Genomic DNA, 20690 nt, shown 5'->3' on the forward strand with positions numbered 1-20690 from the left:
CGAGGAAGTCGGGAGTTCGGGAGAGGGTCGGGAACGAGCAGGGAAGGATTGAGCGCTGGATAGAAAGTCTTGTTGGAACTTTTTCTGTTGATCTAGTGGGAGAACAGAGTGCTTGCGAGAGTCGAGTGTTGAGTGAATGCAAAATAGCCGAGAAGGAGAGAGATTTCTTGATCAAGACGTGTCGCTCTCGTCCTTCTGCACCCATCTCGTCGTTTCAGCCTTCAGGATGTACGTACACCTTCTCTTGACATTGGGCTAGCACGCGGAACGAGCTACAGTCTATCGCTCGCTCGTCGCTACACGTTTCTCTTGATCACTCTCCCACGAAACTGATCTCTCTCGTTGTATTGCTGTTGCAGGGCGACGTTCGACCCCAATGTCGGACTCAAAGTCACGAACCGAGCCGCAATCGCGAACGCCCCTCTCCCCGTCGAAGGCAACGGCTACTTCTCGAATCTCCAACTCGCTGCCGTCGTCCTCTTCGTCCCTTACTTCCTCACTCGATTCATCCCTTACTTCTCCTTCAAGACTTCCTACTTCTTCCTCTTGATCGTTACCGGGTTACCGACTACGATTTGTTACTGGTTGTTGATGAGTCGATTGAATTCGAGAGTGAGAGATTATGGAATCCTCCCTGGAAAGAATATCGAGGAATATATGGACATCAAGGACCCCGAGTTGAAGGCAAAGTATCGAGGACAGAACAAGATCCCGATGCAAGTCTTTTACGATGCTTACTTTGAAGGGAAAATCGATATTAAAGGTAAACTCATCTCTCTTCCTTCTCTCCTCGGACTCAAGAGCTCACTCTCGAATTGATGTAGGTGATATGTTGGAGTTACTCGAATACCGACACGACTGGGCCGCATTCGTCATGACTCTCGACCTGATGAAATACGTCGTTACCGTTTTGATCCCGGACGTGATCTTCCATTCTGCCGGACAAGACGAAGAACAAGTAACGGACCACTACGATCGAGGAGACGATTTCCACGAATGGTTCCTCGGACCTCGAATGATTTACACTTCGGGAGTCATTCGCGATATCAACAAGAAGGAAACCCTCGAAGAATTACAAGACAACAAACTCGCTCTCGTCTGCCACAAACTTCAATTGAAACCCGAGGATACGTTGTTGGATATCGGATGTGGATGGGGAACTTTGGTCACTTATGCGTCGAAGAACTTTGGTTGCGATGCGACTGGAGTCACTCTCAGTAAGAATCAAGCGGAATTCGGAACGAACAGGATTAGGGATAATGGAGTTGAACCCCACAAGGCGAGAATCTTGAGGAAGGATTTCAGGGATTTGGACAAATCGAGGAAATTCTCGAAAATCGTTTCTCTCGAAATGGCTGAAGTGAGTTCAACATTGCCTATCTCTCGCACTGTCTGCATCAAGCACTGACTTGAATGTTTGTTCAGCACGTTGGAATCCGTCGATACGATACTTTCTTGAAAGACGTCTACAATTTACTCGAAGACGACGGAATCTTGGTCTTCCAAGTTGCTGGAATTCGTCCTCACTGGCAATACGAAGATCTCATCTGGTGCGCTTCCCTTCTCCTCGCTCCTCATCTCCTTCTCCATGATTCTGCGAATACTGATTCGAAATCGTTGTTTTTTAGGGGTTTGTTCATGAACAAATACGTCTTCCCCGGAGCCGACGCTTCGTGCGCTCTCAACTGGGTTATCGGTCGTCTCGAAAACGCCGGGTTCGAAGTTACTAACGTTGACGTTTTGGGAGTTCACTGTCAGTCCCTTTCTCTATGTTTCCGTCTCTCGCAAGCACCGGCACTCACGAGAGGAATGACGTGACAACAGACTCTGCAACTCTTCACCGTTGGTACGAGAACTGGATCGTTAACAAGGATAAGGTTCTCGCGAAATACGGTGACCGTTGGTACCGAGTACGTCCCCTCTCCTCCTCTCCCCTTCCCTTGTCCCTCTCGAGTCTTCCCTGCTTTTGACTGACACTCTCCTCGGCGTGATGATAGATCTGGCTCTACTTCCTCGCCTCGTCCGTGATCACTTCCCGACAAGGAGGAGCTTCAGTGTTCCAAATCACCCTCCACAAGAACTTGAACGGTTACCATCGAGTCGAGGATATCCCGAGTCATAGTTCGATTCATATCACTCCTGCTAAGGAACCTTCGTGAGTGGAATCTTCTCTCTCGGATCAGTTGAAAATTCGAAGCGAGAAAAAACTGATGCGCGAATGTTCGAGTACACAGGCTCGTCGTTTAAGGTGGTAATACGAAGGTCTAGAGGAGATGGTCAAGAAAAGAGGAAGGAGGGAAGACAAGGGATAGGAAAGAGATCTTACTTACGTTCGAGCGGTAGTGAACGCAAAAAATCGAAATTTCGGTACTTTTCGTTAGTTTCTCGATTGGTCGGGCACTTAGATGCAAAGAAAGAAAGCAATGATAGACAATAGGACTACGCCCTTCTCGCTTCACTTGTTCGCGAGGAAGTTTGATTACGCGAGGAGAGGGAGATGTCGCGTCGACGAACTGTTTCCTTTCTTTAGCTCAACTCTCGACTTCTCGACCCGCCGCCCGTCATGGCAGCTCACATTCCCTCCCCGAGCTCAGGCTATCAAGCAGCTTCAGCGAGTCCTACACCTTCGGCGATCTCGTTCCCCGAGTTACTCTCGGCGTTCAACTCTTCCTTCTCGCACCTCGCGACTCTCTCGAACCGGATCCCTGGTAGTGCGATCGTGTGGAGGTACTTGAAAGCGTCTCATCAGGATGATCCACTCCGAACGGTGTTGGAGATCTTGTTGGTATTCTTCATCGTTAGGACTTATTTGATGGCTAGGACCAAAGGAGAATCATCGGGGAAGAACTTTGTCAAGTTCAGTGAGAAAGTGAGTACTACTCTCCTCCTGTTCCTGCGCGAACCGGGCGACGGATGATTGACTTTCGGTTTCGCGCATCTCTCGGATTCGTTTGCTTACAGGAGATTGATGAACTCGTTTCTGAATGGCAACCCGAACCACTCCTTCCTCCGAACCAAGAAACTCCCTTACATCCACCTATCCTCGTCGGCGCAACCGGTCCTCGTCCTCGAGTTATTTTCCCTCAACCAGGACAAGATCCTCATGATCCCCTCGAACCTTTATCGCTCGATCAACCGGGGAAACCAGTGACGAACCTCGCGAGTGCGAACTTTGCTGGATTGGCAGGCAACGAGAGGATTAAGGAGAAGGCGGTGGGGTGTTTGAGGAGGTACGGAGTTGGATCTTGTGGTCCTGCTGGATTCTACGGAACTTTCGGTCAGTCTCCCACGCGTCCTAACATCACGTGAAAGCTAGTAATTGCGACTGACAACGATACGACACCTCCTTTGTAGATGTCCACCTCGAATTGGAACGAGATATCGCACAATTCCTTCGAGTTCCCGCCGCGATCAACTACGCTCAAGGTTTCTCGGCGATTTCTTCCGTCATCCCCGCGTTCTGTAAACGAGGAGATATCGTCGTTGCGGATCGAGGGTGTAACTTCGCGATTCAAAAAGGGATTCAAATCTCTCGAGTAAACGTCAAATGGTACGATCATGGAGATTATGAAGCGTTGGAGAGGATCTTGGAAGGAATCAAGAAGGAGGATAAGAAGTATAGGAGGAATCCGACCGCGAGTAGGAGGTTCATCGTTACCGAGGGGATCTTTGAGAATGATGGAAGTATGGTCAATTTACCAAAAGTTGTGAGTATCTGGAGCTCCTTCCTCGTCCTGAACGCTTGAGCTCATGTCACGCTCGTTCAATAGATGGAACTCAAGCACAAGTACAAGTACCGATTGATTCTCGATGAAGGATGGTCGATCGGAGCGGTAGGTAAAACTGGTCGAGGAGTTACCGAAGTTTTCGACATTCCTGTAAGTGAAGACTGGTCTCTCAGCTCAAGATGATCTGTGAGACTGATCTTCCTGCTCTCAGGCCGCTGGAGTCGATATCATCACGGGAACTATGCAAAACGCCTTCTCCTCTTCCGGAGGTTTCTGCGCCGGTAGCGTCGAAGTCGTCGCCCATCAACGTATCAACTCCCCTACCTACGTATTCTCCGCCGCCCTCCCCCCTCTTCTCGCCGTTTCCGCCTCCGAAGCGATCTCCCTCCTCTCTACTCCTCTCACCTCTACCGACCCCGCTCACCCACTCTCGACTCTCCCAACGAACATTCGAGCACTCCGACAAATCCTCGACCAAGTATCGACGATCGAAATCCCTTCGGCCGAAATGTCCCCCTTGATTCACTTCCACATCAAACCTTCCGTACTCGAGAAACCCTCATCCGAAGGAGGAGGACGTTCGGGAGGCCGTCAAAGGTCTCATTCGCATGTTTCTCACCCTCAACCCTCTTTGATCGTCGTCCCTGCCGCTGGAATGTCTTCTTCTCATTCTTCTCGATCTGGACATTCCGCTCAGCCAGGAGGAGACGGGACCACTTCGGTAGAATCGAGTCGACAAGAACAAGAACGATTGTTACAAGAGATTGTTGATTTGTGTGGAGAGAATGGAGTACTTTTGACTACGACGAAGAGAACTTGGGCTCAAGAGCAAGGGGAGGTTAGACCGAGTATTAGGATTTGTGTCAGTGCGGCATTGACGAAGAAGGAGATGGAGAAAGCGGGTAACGTTGTTAAGAATGCGATCAATAAGGTTTTGGGAAAGAAGAAGTAGTTTCTATTCATACATTCATTAATTCTCGTTTTTCTCTCGCATGTAAGCAATAGATTTTGATACTCTCTCACTGAGTACGATCGAGGAGAGAGGGGAGAAGACAACAATCAATCGAGTTTCACTGAATCTATTGAATGATACAATCGTCTGCTAACTTGAGTCCAAACAGTTGTTTCTCAACCTGTCTCTCAATCTTTCTCCAATCTGCTCTTCGTTGGACTGTTCGTCACGCGAAGCCCTCAGACAAACTTCTAGAGTGTCTCAAGAAGGGAGACGAGACTGACCTAATTCATACAAATCATCCGGACTCAAAGTCCCTTCATACCGACTCGTATCCCTCACGAGTGCTCCCAAATCTTTCGGATCCTCGACGATATAGATCTCCGCGACCATCTTCAAGCTCGTGAAGTAGGCCGTGATTTGAGGTTGTCGTAAAGTCGTGACGAACGAATGGTAGGCGTTTAAATCGGCGATGAGTTGAAGTCCTCCTTTGTGCGAGATGATCAGGCGTTTCAGGTTCTTCAGTAGAATCCTATTCTCGACGAGAAACAATGAGTCACAGGAGAGAGAGGAGAGAGAGAGAAAGAGAAAGCACGGACCCATGTAACCGAATCCCAACTTCTTGATTGAAAACTTCGAGAATATGTTTATCCGTACTCCCTTTCAACATATCACAATGCCTCTTCAGATTCCCCACCACCTCCTTCGCCGTCTTTGTCGGTTTCAAATCGAGGTCGACGTTCTCATCGGGACAGAAATCGGTTGGACCTTGAGAAGAAGTGAGAACCCAATCGATGTGAGTCATGAGGATGTTGACGGCCGCGTTGAGACCTTGAGCGACGGCGTCGTCGAGTGAGGATTCGAACTTCTTCTTTTCGCGCACGACGGTGTTGAGGAAATCTTTTTTATCGATATAATTCGCCTGTTCGTTATCAAGACCTTCAGTACGCGCTCGAGAGAGACAACTGACTGAGACTGTGAGACGACGTACCATTTCCTTCTCGAAATAGACATCAACCATTTGTTGAATCGTATCTCCGATATGAACCAGTTCAAAAAACTGTACCAACGGCGCTACTTCTTCCGTGTCCGCATGTTCTTCCGGTTTATAGCTCTCCATCTGTTTGATCGCGTTCCTGAACGCCGGGACGACATGCTTCTCCCCCAAGACTTGTAACAAGACGATGAAAACTTCTTCGATCGCGTCTCGCACTTTTCGACCATACGTCCCGGGATATCGGATGAAGGTTTGGATTCGTTTGAGACAGTCTCGATCGGCTTGAATGAGTTGAAGAGCGACGTCGAGGGAGAGGAGGAGTTGCATTCGATCGAAATGACTGTTTGTCGGAGTTCGAGTGATCGGAGTCGCTGAGCTTTGATCAGTTGCGAGTCCGACAGTACCGGTAGCATCGATAGAGAGTCGCGGAGCTGTTCCTCCTCCTTCGTCCCAAGCGCTCGCAGTCGATTCGAGGGGAGCCGAAGTGAAACTGGGAGTTTCGACCGTCGGAGTCGAAACTGTCGAGTTACCCTTCGCTGCATTCGTCGTTCCTCCACCTCCTAGAGAAGCGAACGTATTGAACGCTCCAGTCGCACCATACGTGATCGCGTTCAAACCATACGAAGCCGTCTTCGGAATGATCGTAACGGGTAAAAGGAGAACTTTCGTAAACCCTGCTAGGACGTTCTTCTTGACTTGAGCTGGATTCGATGAGGCGAGGAAAGTCGGATCTGAAGTAGCTAGATCGGATGCAGTCTGAAAGTTCCAACATGCTCAGTTTTGGCAGATCAATCGAAACGCTGAGCGGGCGAGAAACTCACTTTTCGATCCCATTCCTGACACATCCCCTCCAGTACTTCCCTGACCCATTCCCCTTCTTCCAACAAGTAATCATCCATTAAGGGTTCAAACATTTTAAACACGACATCTTCGGCCCTTTCCTTCGTCACGAATTTCTCATTCTTCGGTTCAATCTCCAACACGGTCTCTACCAATCTATACACCTGTCCAAACGTCGCACTTGTCGCTAACAAGAACAAGGGATGTTGTAGTCCCTGAGCGGCGGAAAGGAGAGTAGTGATATATTCCGAAACGACGTCGTTTGAAAGTCGATCGAGGAAATACAAGAGAACGTCGGATTCGGGAGGGAAGACTCGAGCGATGAGAGATCCTTCGCGGGAGAGGATCGAGAGGACTGAAGACATGTAGGAATCCATTGAACTGAAATCGATCGCGTCGGCTTGTCCTCCTGAAGGAGTTTCGATTTTCCTACCAACGTCGCTCAACATCTCCACTCAGTCGCTTTGTTTTTGAACGTCTGAGAAGAGTGCGGAGACTTACGTTAAGTTTTGAAGAGGATCGAATTCTCGTTCAAAGAAAACTTCTTCTCGTTTCTGAACGAAGATCTGACTTAAACTGTTCCCCTTGTTCAATTCCCACAATACTTTCGCCTTTTCCCTCATATTCCCTTCATCCCTCGCTTGATCACTCTTTTCGAAATCCGCTACCAACGTTGATTCGAAGAAATCGATTGCGGATTGAACGTTTCGAAGGACGGTCATTCTTTGCGGGAGAGAACGAGTTGGAGCGAGGAGAGGATGACAGAATCGAGAGAGGGTAGAAAGGAGTTGAGCTCGAGACATAGGAGAGAGAGATGAAGTCGTGAAGACGAGAGAGGACGTTGTGTGGGTTTGGAGAGAGGTGTAGTAAGGTAAGAGAGTCGAATGATATGTTTTGTAGATTGAGAGATAGTCGTTCTGGGCAGAAGGAGTTGCTGGAGAAGTCGGAGTCGAAGAGTTGAAGGAGAATGCGGAGGGTCGAGTTGTAGAGGAGGTAGAATGAGCGGAAATTGGGGGAGAAGGGAGAACTGGTTGAGTCGTGAATGTTAGATTCGTCACTGCCGGCGGTCTCTTTGATCGATTCGTCGTCGGTGGTGGTGGAGGCGCGATCAGATCCGCTTCGTCTTCGTCGTCGAACATGAGGAGTAAATCGTCTGCCGCTTTCGGAGGTTTCTTCCCCGTCGTCGAAGGCGGTGGTTGATCGAGCTGCACTGCGTCGAATCCATCTGATAACCCAAAGATGTCTATTGATGTATCCCCAGCTTGAGTCGTTCCGTTCTGGAAGTCTCCATCCTGAAAATCTCCAAATCCATCATCCGTCCCTCCTTCATCTTCCTGCGCGCCTTCTTCGCCCTGGAAGAAATCCCCAAACTCTTCATCGCTCTCTATTGTCGATTCGACTTTCCTCGGCGTATTCACGGTCTTCGCTACTGACGGAGGCGGAGAATCTTGACGAGTTTGTTGCTGAGCCGACTTTCCCTTCTTCCAATCAACCTGTCCCGGTCCTTTATACTCCAGCCATCCCAGCTTGACCCTCCATACCGAATCGTCCCTGACTAACTGACTGAACTTGCGGGAGGCGAGTGCGAATTGAGGTAGATCGGGAATCGGGAGGAATTGTAAAATCGTTAGATAGACGGGTTCTGTCAATCTACCGATCTTACGAGGTCGAGGATGGTGGGGATGATGTGGGTTCGGGTTGGTTGTGACGCGGTCAGGCAGGAGAGCGGTCCATCGTTCTGCAAGAGAGGAGAGAGTCAGATGAGCGAGTGGGGTTCCGAACAATCCCCGGGAGAGAGCGAGAAGGGAAGAGAGTGGACTGACCCATGACCTCTGGTTATCGTCTACACCTTCTGATCACGCGTTGTTCCCCTTCTGAGCGGATCCTGGGAGAGAGAATCGAAAGTTGGTAAGTCGGACGAGTGAACTCTGTGATGGATCAATCGGCTCGGTTCCGCTAGCCGTGGTGGTAAATTCGTAGCTGAACTCCGCTCTATGGTCAACTTGGTCGGTAAATAGTGAGGAGTTGGTGGAAGAGAATCGCGTTCCCGGTTCTGTTCCCGCTTCATCTTGATCCGACCACTCTCCCTTCGGCTCATTCGGAACCGACTTGTTCGATTGGTCATAGGCTAGAGACGACTGGTATGATGCGTAAAGCACGACCGTTTCACCCTCCGGCAAACCGCGAGTCGTACAAAGATCTCCTCATCTTCGAAGAACGACTGAAACAGAACGCCGAGAGGTAAGCACTCACTCACTTCCCTATACGATGCAGACGTGGGGGGGTAGCTGACGAACAGGTCTGAGTGGACAGGCTGCAGAAACAGAGGAGGAAATATCAGGGTTCGTTCACTCAATACTCTCCCCGGCGTCCTCCAGCTCTGCCAGGCTGACGTTCGTTCGTACGTATGTGTAGGATTCTTGGTGTCGCTAGTCGGCGTGATAGTCTACCTCGCATACATCGTGTTCCTTCAACCTTCAATAGTCAGTCTCTTCCCTTGCTTCCCCTCTTTCTACATCTCCCGTCGCTCAAACGTTGTCTACGTTCTCGTCCAGTACTCCCTCGTACACTACAGTAACGTCGCATGTCTGCTCGTCGCGGCAACGACTCTGATCCTCTTCTTCGCAACTGGAATGTACAGTGATAAAATCGCATACGCTTACAAGTCCGTCCATCAATCCTTCATCTCTTTTGCGAGTTCCCTCCGGAAGACTGATGTTGTTTGTTCTTCGGACAGGTTCGTTCCGCAAGCGAATCGAGCCTTGAGACCGTTCAATATCTACCTCAACACTCGACACAAATCCAAATTCTCTTCTTTCTTCAACTTCTTCAGCTCCTCCACACCTCGATCCGCTTCGACCGTTCGCTCTCCTTCTCTATCTCGTTCTCCTTCTGGTCGTTCGATCTCATCGACTACTTCCGAAGACCAACCCAACGTTGGTTCCTCCCTCTCACGTCAAACTTCGGCATCCTCAATCCGCTCTGCAACTTCTTTCCGCTCCACAACAGCTCTTCATTCCGCTTCCCCTTCTCCCTCAGTCTCTCCCTCATCGTCACCTCCCTCTTCCCCTCGTCCTTCGTCTTCCCTGCCTCTCCCTGTCCCTACAGCCGACGGTCCCGTAACTCGCGCCCCTCCTTCTCCCACTTCAACGCCCATGACTCCACGACCAACGACCGGAGTCCCGATTCCTCCGATCCCACCGACCGAGAATCCAAGAGGAGAATTGATTTTCAGTAATCGAGTGAATCCGACTTTTAGGGAAGGGTATGAGAGGTACAGAGGTGAATGGGAGAAGAGGAGGAAAGAAGCGAAAGAACTCGAAGGCAGTAGGAAGAAGGGAAATGGGGGCTGGTGGAGGATTTGGAGTCGGAGCGGAAGCGGGGGCTCTGAAGGCGTCTCGGCGAGCACGGGTTCGAAGGAAGAAAGGGAGAAGGGGAATGAGAAAGAAGCAGAAAGGGGACGAAGAATGGGAGGATCAGTTAGTGGAGATAGTTCAAGGTTTAATTCGAGATCGAATTCGACGGAACGACCACCACCTCAGAGCAGCTCGGAATCGGCTCGAGTTGCGGCAGAAGCTCTACTATCATCCGTATCTACCTCTGTGCCACCTCTCGACGATTCCTCTACACCTCCGAGCGATTCGACCTCTTTAGCTCCACTCGATTCCGATGATCCTTCCTCGACTTCGACTCCTCCTCCTCAATCGAAACCTCCCTCTTCCACTTCTCCTTCGAAAACGACGGTCAATCAATCCTCCGCTCATGGAGTTCAGACCCGAATTCGAGCGGAATCGTTCTCTGAACTACTCGAACTCGAAGCTGCGAACGAGGAAGAAGGCGAGGAAGGTGGGGCGGGTGGTCCTCCTACGCTAACGAGAAGTAATTCGATCCGATAGGAGGTTCGACGGACGATGGAGGATGATTGTTCTTGTATGAATGAGATCGAGGTTCTGTTACTTATTACTTCGTTTCGTGTTAATGTTACTCGTCACGATCACGACTTCTTGGTTTCTCTCATGCTACGTTGAGGACAGAAAATGCGTGATGCGTTACAACCCAAGTATTGAATAAGAAAAACGAAAAAAGCAGAATGGAAAACCGAGAATCGTCTCGACTCAGTTCAGTCGAATAGCTTGGTCTGTTTTCCTTCTTCGTCAGTCACGCTTCAGAACGGACAAAGATAACATCGTCATGACTCACAATCGCCCACATAAGTCGTCACATCCTCCAACCCCTCCGTCACGGCACGATACTGTCCAAATTTCAAACTCGCTTGATCTCCCATATCTCCATACGCTTCATACGTCAACACTGGAGGTCTCTGCGTCAAGTTGACCCCGCCGAATCGACCGTCTGGAGTAGGGGAGAAGTTGGACGAGGGAGTCACGTCGTACGCTCGGTAATTGATTGATCCGTTGAGTCCAAATGTGATTTGGAGTTGATGTTGAATCGTACGTTCAATGAAGACACTGTCAGTCGGAAGTGCAAGAGAGTCAGTCGAGCTTTCCTTCGCGAAAGGAGGGGAGAGAACAGCTGACCTCGCATCGACACTCGAACAATCCACACACCCTCGCATGTTGTCCGAAACGACCGCTTTGCCTCCCTTCAAGTCGAGTGTGATAATTGGTCCACCACCGCAATCTCGACGAAGGATCTGCCACGTATGGAAGAATTTCGAAGTGATTGAAGTTGCGCCTTGATGCGATTTCCAACTGAACGACCAAGTTTCACCCGAACGAGCACCGGGCCAGGAAAACATCTCGATCCTCTGTTGCAATTGCGCGCGAGAGAGAGAGAGAGAGAAAGAGAGATGAAAGAAATTTAGGTCAGTTGGCTCGAGCTCAAACGCGACAATTTCTCTTCGAGGACTCACTTGGCGAGGCGCCGGAGGCTTCGGTGGACCTTCATTTCCTCCTTCATCATCATCGTCCCCTGGTCCCCCTCCTCCTCCCGAATCGCATTTCTTTACATCCTGTCTCTTCCTCAAATTCGAACTAACTCTCGCATCCAACACTCCTCCCCTCGTCGTAGTCGTTGTTACGGAAGACAGTAACGAGTTCTGCCAGTACATTTCTTCGAGCGCGTTCCAAGGGGAAGTGTACGCTTCGAGGTCGGAGTCGTCGTGAACTGCGAGGGATTCCCAGGATATCGATTCGAGGGACGAGACTGAACGACGTCGTGCGCGTGCTTTCTTCTCTAGATCGCCGTTGGCGCTGAGGGACATCGTATAGCAGTTCTATTCGACACTCAAGGGGAGTCAGCGCGTGTCGACGAAGAGAGAAAGGCAGGAGGAAGACGAACCTCGATTCCGATGACTTCGCTGCAACCAATCGACAGTAACCCCGAAGCTTGCCACCTTAGGTTCGCCGTGATATCTCCACTTTGGTAAGATGATCCATCTGCGAGGACTTGGAACGTGGAACGATCGTTCAGAGTCGTTGATCCCGTAGTCGGTGCAGCGTAAACGACGCTCTGGGTTGTCGCGAAGAGGGTTAGGATTGCTAGTGATGGGTGAAGCATAGTGTGTGTATAAGAGTAGAAGGAAAGGATCAGGTCATCGGTGTTTCTTGGATGGTCGAGCGAAATTTCCTCGCAGCGCGTGCAGAAGATGGACGAGATCGAAAGGCGACTTTTTTCTTCTGAAGGGGGTGGAGGTCTCGTTTGATTGTTCCGTTCGGTGAGGTAGTGGTTCTGTACTGTAGTGCGCGCAGTACGGCGACCAGTCGAGAGAAGAATCCTGGATCTAGGATCGGCATGTCTTGTTTTCTGTGTCGCGAGGAGGAAATCGTGAATGAAAGGGGAAATGCGCAGGAAAACGAGAAACAAACAAGTCAGTTGACCACCGTACTCTCTCTCGAATCAGAATCAGAAGAATCGGATGATGATGTAGTGCGAATGAGATGAGGAGAATGCAAAGCAAGGAGGGGGAGGTTTGGACTACACAAAATTCAGGTTTTTCTTCTTTCGTTTGTAACATCTGTTTCGTTCTTCTTTCTTTACTTCTCACGACTTCTGCTGCTTTCAGGTTCATTAGGAAAGGACTACGCCATAGAGAGAGAGTCAGTATTGACAATGTGAGATGAGACAGGAGAGAAGGAACGCACACTACTTCAATTAAGTTTTTCTTCTATTCTTCTTCTTTAGGAAGCGACGATAGTAGCCTCAGGCTCGTTATCTCCCTTATCCTCATCGTTCTCTCCTTGCTCTCCTTGTTGTTCCGTCTCTCCCTCTCCGTTTTGTTGTTGTTGTTGCTGGTGATCCGCCTCGATCGCAACCTTCAAACTGAGAGCCCTTCCCTCGAGTTCCTTTCCTTGGTACTCGTTCAAAGCCTTCTGTTGATCTTGTTCCGATTCGAAATCGACGAATGCGAATCCTTTGCTTCGTCCGGCGGCTTGTCCAAATTTGCGAGTGACAACGACGGCAGATTTGACTTGACAACCTTCGAAAGTGGCGGCGAGGGATTCGTTCGTTACGGAGAAGGGGAGGTTACCGACAAAGACTAGATCAAGAAATCATGTAAGTTCGTCTCTTCCTCTATCACGAGAAGGAAAACCACATACTGAGAGTCTTGGAAGGTTCACCGGAAGGAGGACCGCGACGACGAGGAGCGCGAGGTTTACGTTCTCGAGTAGCAGCAGCAGCGGGAGCAGGAGCCGATTCACCATCGGTAGTCGTCGTTTGAGGAGCAGGTTCACCTCTTTCCGTCGAGGCCGCAGCCTTGTTCGAACGTTTAGGCTTGCGAGCACGAGGTTTGCGAGCTTTGGGAGCAGGGGCGGCACCGTCTTCGAGTTTGACGTTTGCGAGTTGATCAGCCGCGTCGGAAACTGCGTTCGTCGAAGAAGATTGTTCGGGTGCGTCGCCGGCTTCTTCAGTTTCAGCATCGGTACGGGGAGCTCGAGGTCCACGGGGTTTGCGCTGTAGTGAAGTCATCGTCTTACAATTGTGTCAGTCGCAGCGAACGCAACAGAGAGTTGAAGAAGGGAACTTACAGCCTTTCGTGCCTTTCTCTTCTTAGGTTGACCCTCTCCTCCCTCTCCGCCTTGTTGACCCTCTTCACCCTCTACACCTTCCTTCGCAGTTTGTTCCGTAACTGCGGTTTCAGCCGCCTTCTTCGCGGCACGTTTAGGGGCACGAGCAGCCGCACTTGCTCCGTTTCCGTTTGCGGGCATCGGTTTCGCGAGTTCGACGTTGATTTGTCGACCAGAGATTTCAGATTTGTCGAGTTGAGAAACGGCTTTCGTAGCGTCTTCTTCCGAAGGGAAAGTTACGAATCCATAACTGTTCGAGCGAACGGAGAGAGAGTCAGTTTCTTCTGTCTTTGAATCGGACGTAGAATTGCTTGTCTCGATCCGACAATTGTATGCAAGGTGTCGAGAGCTCGGGTTCTCTTTCCTCGTCCGCTATAACGCTAGATCGGAGAAAGAGATCGAGAGAGATGAGATGGAACTCGATAGAAAGGTTGCAACTAACCCAAGAGACCTCGATCCTCTGTAGATGACTTGAGCATCAGATCTATTCCATCACACATCGATGCGTCAGTCACTGTACAGTCTCACGAGGAAGAGTGGAGGGAGCATACACGGTACCAACTTTACCAAAGATTTCCGATAGATCAGTCCCTTTGGTAGCGAATGACAAGTTGCCAACAAAGCACTACTCCCACTCACTCAACCGTCAGCACATTGAGCAACGTAGGAGTGGAGGAGATGAGGTCGACGTGGGAGTGGAACAAAGGAGGAGAGGAGAGGAGAAGGGAGAGAGAACGTGGACGTACTTTGTGACCGACGAGTTCGGGGGTGGCTTGGATAGCTTGAACGATAGGAGCAGATTCGGTAGACATAGTGTGTTGGAGTTGATTAGCGAAGAGTGGAGAGCGTGAGCGACCTCGAGACATCTCTTGACGTCTTCCACGCGTGTAAATCTGCATGTACTGTCACTGAGATCACTGCAGTACGATATGCTAGTTCGCAACGACGAGGAGCCGCACGAAAATCACGTTCGTTGGAAGGAATATCGTCGAAAAAACCCTCACTTTTTCGCAACTCTCGCCTCGAGACGCAGGATAGTACCGAGCAAAACAACTCAGTTGATAACTCCTAGTCTCGTCGATCCATCACAGTCAGAGACGACTACTTTTTCCCACTCCGTTTCCTCGTCGTGGTCGTAGCTTTTTTCCTTCCTCTTCCCCTACCAGCAGTGCCGCTCGTTCCCTGCACGTTTCCAGCGTCTACCGGCCCTTGGGCTTGACCCATACTGACGTCTCCTAGTTCCGTACCCCCGATGATTCCTCCCGGTGCCGGTAAAACATACGAATCCTCGTCATCCGCAAACATCGATACATCGACGACGATATCTCCTCCAGCTCTCAACGACTGTCCCAACGCTCCTCCTCCACTTCCACTAGCGGCCCCTCCTATTTCCGGCGATGATCGTCGTTCATCTTCCTCGAGTTCTTGAGCCAACAATTGCGCCAATTCAGGGTTCCTCGTTTGAACTTGTCGTTTCGGTCGTTTCGCCGGTGGTGGTCCCTCTACTTCTCCTCCGCCGACTGATTCGTCCTGAGTGACAAGGGGAACGTTATCTTCAACGTCTGAATCTTTCGGTAAACGTTTCCTTTTCGGTTTCGCTTTTGGTTTCTTCGGTTTCGGTTTCTTTTGTAAATCTTGCCATCTCCTCATACACTGTATCTCTTCAACAATTTCGCAATCAGTCTCCCACTCCATCACCAAAGAAGGGTAGATAGATAGACAACAACGAGGAGAAAAGAAATACCTTATTATCCGTCCTAGCCCCTTCATACAATTCCCTCGCGATCTCCGCCCAACTCATCCCCTTTTCCTTCGCCTCAAGTAACTCTTTATCTTCTTCCTCAGTCCAAGGTTTCTTCTTGACCAATTTCGGATCCAATACGTTCGTCCACCTCTCTCGACATTGAGCGTCCGTTCGACCTTTTACTCGTGGAGCAACGAGCTTCCAGTTCGTTCCGACTAGGGCGACGGCAGTGCGGAGCGAAGAGTCTTCGAAAGAGGACCATTTCCCTTTGGTGATTGAGGGTCGGAGGGATTTCGACCAACGATTGATACACGCGTTCGAATGCTTGTTACATATCCTAGCAACTGCAGAACTCGCACGAGAGGGAGTCAGTTGGGGGGGACAGAGGAGCTGTATGAGAGATGATAGCTTACTGATTTGCCAGTTCTCACCGTGAAGTTTGACCGCATTCAAAAGTTTCTCGTCTTGTTCTGCAGTCCATTCGATTCTTTGTCCCGTACGACCTCTGAACTTCCTCAGACAATCCCATCCAACTCTTCCATTCTACCGAGATCACTTATCATCAATTACTGATCGCCGACAAAGAACACGAGGAGAGAGAGAAACTTACTCCGAGTTCTTTCGCGATGTCTTCCCAATTATCCATCTTCCTTTCCCCCTCAACCAATTCAATCACTATATTCATTTCCTCCTTCGAGAACTTTCGAAAATTCAAACTCGGGTGATCGTGTTGTAACCATTGAATTCGACAATCGATCGCTGATCTTCTCGGAATCTGCCCAGACCCATCTAGTTGTTAATTAGATCGGGCGAGGAAAGGAATAGAGGATGAACGGGGAGAGAGAAGGAGGAGAGGGACTGACGACTCGAGCGATAGTTTCCCATTCTAATCCATCAGTGTTTTCGATATACCAATTCGAATCGACCGAAGCCAACTTCTCGGCCAAATCATCTCCTCTACAGGGCGATCACGCAGCAGAAAGACCGTCAGCTCTGGCTGAAGCATTTGCGGGTGGAGGAGGGCGAGAGAGAAAGGAGGACTAACTTTTCGGCGGCTTCGAGAGCGATTTTTCGATGATTATGAGCCATGACTTCTTGTTTCAATTTCGTACGTTCCGCTCCACTCCCTATCGATTGAAACAAGCATCCGAAGCAGCGTCGCAACTTAAATCAGCTCGACTTGCTAGAGAGAGCGGAGAAAAGAGGGAGAGAAGCTCACAAGGCCAAAACCTCGTCGTTTTCAGGTAGTCTTCCCTCTTGATCGCGTCCTCGTTCAATGGGAGATCTCGTCCGTGATAGTGTTTGAACCAAGGTAAAGAGGGTTCTTGAGTAGTTGGGGGGACGAAAATTTTCAATTCTTTTCCCGACAACAATTCGGCGCTTAAACTCTTCACTACCGCCTGTCCGTACGACAAACAAGTTCATCAGCTGACGAGAACTGCTGCTTCGAGATAGGAGGGTGATGAAGCTGCTGTCGAACGAACCTGTAGTTGTAGAGTTCGTTTCGAAGCCGCTTGAAATTTCTCCATCAATCCCTTCAATTCCTCTTGATACTGTCGATTCGAGACCAACGATTCCGTTGCTTGTTGATCCATTTCTCGAAGTTGTTCTACTTGTGCCGTGGGATCTGATGGACTCTCTTCAAGTTCCGCTTCACCTTCCTCCTCCTCCTCGTCATCTCCCTGGCTGTCTGAATCGCTCTCGTCTTCAGTTCGGGGTAGGAAATGATACTCTGAAGTAGAAGCGATAGGTTGTTGGTGGTTCAGGATGATAGGTTGAGTGAAATATTCCTCCTCTCCTCGTCCTCCCATTGACCCTGCACGTTCCCCTACCTCTGCTGCGCCCTGATTAGACAAATTCCTCAGTAGTGGATCTAGTAGACTATCATGTTCATGTTGTTGTTCTACTGTGATATCCTCGATCGAATGGGAATGTTGTTGAGGTAGAGGAAGTTGAGGAGGAAGCAGAGAACGACGAGTGTTGGGAGAGAGTAGTAAAGGATCGATTAACGAGGTATCGAAGGCTGTTCCTAGTCCTAGTGACGGTTCACTCGTCATTCAGGTTGAGCGAGTTTTTGGGTGAGAGGGTGAGAAATTTGAACCGCGAGTGGACTGAAACTTGTGGAAAAAATCGAGTCGAAAACTTCTCTCCCTTCTCGTCGCCACGCGTGCTCTCTCTTACTTTCTCACCCAATTGCTCTCTCGATCAAGAGCAACCCTACGCCCGGTAGGAGTCGGAGGAAGTTAATCTCAACGACGGAAAGAAAAAAAAGGTCACCTTCATCATCCATTCGAGCTTGTCCTTTGCGGCGGAAACGAATTCGGGAAGTCGAGACGATAAGCCCCACATATTCGGCCGCTAATCAAAACATCCCTTGAAGAACTATCGCGATTCGCGAAATCACCTCAATCGAATTGCCAAAGGTCATCTGACCAACTTTCCACGACGGAAACCCCTTCGACAACTGACTCTCACTGTAACAACGACGACTTCGTTGGGACTTGCACGCAGGAGTAAATTGCAGCGGTTCTCTCCGAACGAAATCTAGCAGCGCCCCTCGATTTCTCTCTCGTTTTCTTCGCCACTTCGTTCGAGCTTTCATTTCTTTGCCTCCCTCTCTCTTTTTTTTCCCCACTTCCCCTCTTCTCTCCTCTTCACCCTTCACACTACGATTCTCAACCCAATCCAGCCATGCCGGTCCGTCGTACGAGGGAAGCATCGGAAGAAGCCGAATATACGGTTTCAACTCCTTCAACAACGAAGAAACTTCGAACGACGAAACGCGCAGTCGAACCATCACACGAGGAGGAGGAAGAAGAGGGAGAGGGACAGGAAGAGTTGGAACCGTTTCGAAAGGACTTTTACGAGAGTGTCTATAGAGCGGTAAAGACGATTCCTTATGGCAAAGTGAGTTCTTGCTCTTTCGTCGTCGTTTCTCTCTATCTCAGGATCCTGACTCTCTCTTTCTCGATAGGTCACTTCGTATGGTATGATTGGGAAACTAATCGGACATCCACGACATTCCCGCATGGTCGGAGCCGCGTTGAAATGTCTACCAACTTCAATGTCTTCTCCCTATCTTCCCCTCCAACCTGCTCCTCGTTCAAGTTCCGGAGATTCTTCTTCCTCGACCGCGACGAATTCTACTATGGTCAGTGCGACGACGACTACGGATATTTTCGATTACCTCGATAATACGAGAATCGCGATGGGACTCGATCACGACGTTTTCAATTTCGATTTCCCTTCTTCGACGATCACTACTACGGAGGAGGAGGTTCTACCGGCACCGTTACCGAACCCTTCAGTATGTCCTTGGTGGAGAGTCGTCAGTTCAACGGGAGTGATAAGTCCTCGAGGAAACGATCGTGCGGTTCAACGTCAAGCCGATTACTTGATCGCTGAAGGGGTCGAAGTCAAGGATGGACCGAGGAACTCGATTGGAGGAGATGGGTTTGGGTTGAGGGGAGTCTCGGGTGGGAAAGTTTCCATGGCGGTTTATGGGTGGAAAGGTTAAAACTCGAACTTAGACGAGGTGTTTTCGTTTCTTTCTTTCTCTGTTGTATCACTCTTCATTCTATCTTTCGACGGATCTGTTCGACGTCTATATCAGTACCCTCCCTCGGTTATCCTCTATATCATATCTACGGCTGTCGTCGTTAGTTTTCGTTTTTTGTGAATACTCTGTCTATCTAATTTGTTGTCGGGCGTCGCTAGTATAAGCGGAATACGATTAGTACCTATCTTCACTTTTCTCTCGTCAGCGTCTGACAACAAGTTCTGCACTTCTGCCAGAAACGAATTTGAACTTCTTGCGAAAGTCTCTGAACACGGTTCGCTCCCAAGCACACCTTACCACTCGCCGACCAAACGACGAGACCCTCGCGGCCAGCTACATATTCTCTACTGTATTCAATTCCCACAAGTCCTCTATCTTCCCGTCCACTCGCTCCCCTTCAATTCACTTTGATCAAACCCTCCAACAGTCTCTCTCTTCTCTCTCCCTCGCCTTCATTAAGATGGACGATCCCGTTGACCCTCTAATCGGTCAAACATTCTATTTTACTCCAGCACCGCAGAAAGAAGATGCCCCTCGAGGAGGGAACGGTTCTCAAGTGTTACCCGTCGCTGAACTCTCCGACGATTTCTCCGGGATCCCTCAGGATGGGATGGAATACTTGTTCCTCGTCAGGTGCGCTGTCTTCTCCCGTCTCCCTCTGGAGTGGAACTAACGAGTAGGTGAGGGATTGACAGGAGGGAAGCCTCAACTCATGCGAAAGTCTACAGAGCGAGTAAGAACCCATACGAGGAAGTCGTACAGGAGAAGAGAGTGGTCAGGGATAGGGTACATTCGAGTAAACCTTCGGAAGAATGGAGGGAAGCTTTTTTGGATAAATTTAAGAAAACTAGATTCGTGCGTCTCCTGTCGTCTCACCTCTCTCTCTGGGCCGGAGGGACTGATGAGAGGTTCGAAAACATACAGAGAATGAATCATCCACCAACGGTCGATAATCAGATTGAGGTGGAATCGATTCCAGCACCGAAACAAGAATCGGCTTGGAGGATCTTTATCAACGGGAAACGCTCGAAACCACTTCCTGCCCCTACTGCGAAGCCCGCCATAACACCTTCAGCATCAGTCACAACGAAGCCGACAGACGGAGATACGGAAATGCTCGAGGAGGAAGATCTCGAATCCGCAAAAGCTTCTATCCTCGCTTCCCTCGAACTCGATACTCCCCTTGCTCCCTCCCCCTCCCCAGCCCCTTCCTCTTCGTCTACTCCCGCCTCTCAATCCCAACCCGAATACCTCCAACTCCCCCAACTCCCGACCCCACTTCTACTCCTCGCGATTCCCTCGACTTCGTTGATTCACGTCCTGGGTCATTTCGTCGAATGGTTCGAAGAACGATTGGAAAAGTATCGGGAAGTATTGAATTGGGTTCCTTCGACTATATTCGCTCCTCCCGCTTTACGTAAGAAATCCGTCAAAGGAGCGCACGGTGCGAAACCACTCACAGCGACGACGGGGACGAAAAAGCTTTCGGATGAGGAGGAGAAGAAGAAGAGAAAAGAAGCGGAGAAAGCACCCCTACCGACTCCGCACGAGGTTCAGTGGATCTTATCGTTATTGAGTCGATTGAACGATTTATTGGATGGGGACGATTTATCAAACCTGAGGAGATTAGGAAAGACTTTATTGGAGATGATCGAAACTTCAGAGACGAAGGCTAGCAAGTCTGGGGGAGGAGGTGGGGTTTTGAGTGAGAAGAGAAGGGAGGAAGAGGAGGAGGAGGAAGGGAGGGCGAGGTGTTGGATGTGTTTGGCGGCGATTGGTGGGGTTTGGAAACAGGAGGATTTGTGGAATGTGAACCTCTAAACTGAGGGAGTCTTTCCATTC

At 49.8% G+C, this 20690-nt stretch overlaps 9 protein-coding genes across 9 annotated transcripts; 5 read left to right on the forward strand and 4 right to left on the reverse strand.

The window, feature by feature from the left end:
• Positions 1-136: 136 nt before the first annotated feature.
• On the forward strand, positions 137-2247 carry JCM6883_003578 (uncharacterized protein; the record flags this gene model as incomplete). The annotated part of the gene is made up of 8 exons (XM_076628549.1): positions 137-228; positions 360-763; positions 825-1360; positions 1426-1550; positions 1629-1753; positions 1825-1910; positions 1998-2155; positions 2235-2247. The coding sequence occupies 8 exons, from the start codon at positions 137-139 to the stop codon at positions 2245-2247; spliced, it is 1539 nt and encodes a 512-aa protein (XP_076491285.1).
• Positions 2248-2563: 316 nt separating this feature from the next.
• LCB1 (serine C-palmitoyltransferase LCB1) lies at positions 2564-4680 on the forward strand (the record flags this gene model as incomplete). Its single annotated transcript, XM_076628550.1, has 5 exons — positions 2564-2869; positions 2962-3277; positions 3355-3707; positions 3771-3878; positions 3940-4680. 5 exons carry the CDS (start codon positions 2564-2566, stop codon positions 4678-4680), a joined length of 1824 nt encoding a protein of 607 aa, XP_076491286.1.
• A 127-nt stretch (positions 4681-4807) lies between these two features.
• On the reverse strand, positions 4808-8344 carry RCY1 (Rcy1p; the record flags this gene model as incomplete). Its single annotated transcript, XM_076628551.1, has 7 exons — positions 4808-4899; positions 4965-5212; positions 5280-5602; positions 5672-6433; positions 6499-6946; positions 7019-8255; positions 8341-8344. 7 exons carry the CDS (start codon positions 8342-8344, stop codon positions 4808-4810), a joined length of 3114 nt encoding a protein of 1037 aa, XP_076491287.1.
• A 316-nt stretch (positions 8345-8660) lies between these two features.
• JCM6883_003581 (uncharacterized protein) lies at positions 8661-10413 on the forward strand (the record flags this gene model as incomplete). Its single annotated transcript, XM_076628552.1, has 5 exons — positions 8661-8758; positions 8831-8859; positions 8933-9000; positions 9073-9182; positions 9255-10413. The coding sequence occupies 5 exons, from the start codon at positions 8661-8663 to the stop codon at positions 10411-10413; spliced, it is 1464 nt and encodes a 487-aa protein (XP_076491288.1).
• A 219-nt stretch (positions 10414-10632) lies between these two features.
• Positions 10633-12037, reverse strand: JCM6883_003582 (uncharacterized protein; the record flags this gene model as incomplete). Its single annotated transcript, XM_076628553.1, has 5 exons — positions 10633-10655; positions 10718-10986; positions 11056-11285; positions 11391-11753; positions 11819-12037. 5 exons carry the CDS (start codon positions 12035-12037, stop codon positions 10633-10635), a joined length of 1104 nt encoding a protein of 367 aa, XP_076491289.1.
• Positions 12038-12657: 620 nt separating this feature from the next.
• JCM6883_003583 (RNA recognition motif domain-containing protein) lies at positions 12658-14357 on the reverse strand (the record flags this gene model as incomplete). The annotated part of the gene is made up of 6 exons (XM_076628554.1): positions 12658-13016; positions 13078-13432; positions 13507-13795; positions 13988-14029; positions 14097-14170; positions 14292-14357. The coding sequence occupies 6 exons, from the start codon at positions 14355-14357 to the stop codon at positions 12658-12660; spliced, it is 1185 nt and encodes a 394-aa protein (XP_076491290.1).
• Positions 14358-14646: 289 nt separating this feature from the next.
• Positions 14647-17346, reverse strand: JCM6883_003584 (uncharacterized protein; the record flags this gene model as incomplete). The annotated part of the gene is made up of 8 exons (XM_076628555.1): positions 14647-15198; positions 15290-15633; positions 15703-15832; positions 15900-16064; positions 16153-16246; positions 16335-16416; positions 16509-16689; positions 16774-17346. The coding sequence occupies 8 exons, from the start codon at positions 17344-17346 to the stop codon at positions 14647-14649; spliced, it is 2121 nt and encodes a 706-aa protein (XP_076491291.1).
• Positions 17347-17980: 634 nt separating this feature from the next.
• On the forward strand, positions 17981-18806 carry JCM6883_003585 (MGMT family protein; the record flags this gene model as incomplete). The annotated part of the gene is made up of 2 exons (XM_076628556.1): positions 17981-18196; positions 18264-18806. 2 exons carry the CDS (start codon positions 17981-17983, stop codon positions 18804-18806), a joined length of 759 nt encoding a protein of 252 aa, XP_076491292.1.
• A 502-nt stretch (positions 18807-19308) lies between these two features.
• Positions 19309-20669, forward strand: JCM6883_003586 (SIP1 domain-containing protein; the record flags this gene model as incomplete). The annotated part of the gene is made up of 3 exons (XM_076628557.1): positions 19309-19481; positions 19544-19703; positions 19773-20669. 3 exons carry the CDS (start codon positions 19309-19311, stop codon positions 20667-20669), a joined length of 1230 nt encoding a protein of 409 aa, XP_076491293.1.
• Between the last annotated feature and the right edge of the window lie 21 nt (positions 20670-20690).

The sequence above is a fragment of the Sporobolomyces salmoneus genome (genome assembly GCF_050403485.1).
Source record: "Sporobolomyces salmoneus JCM6883 DNA, S_salmoneus_JCM6883_v1_ctg2, whole genome shotgun sequence".
In the NCBI taxonomy this organism is placed as follows: Eukaryota; Fungi; Basidiomycota; class Microbotryomycetes; order Sporidiobolales; family Sporidiobolaceae; genus Sporobolomyces; species Sporobolomyces salmoneus.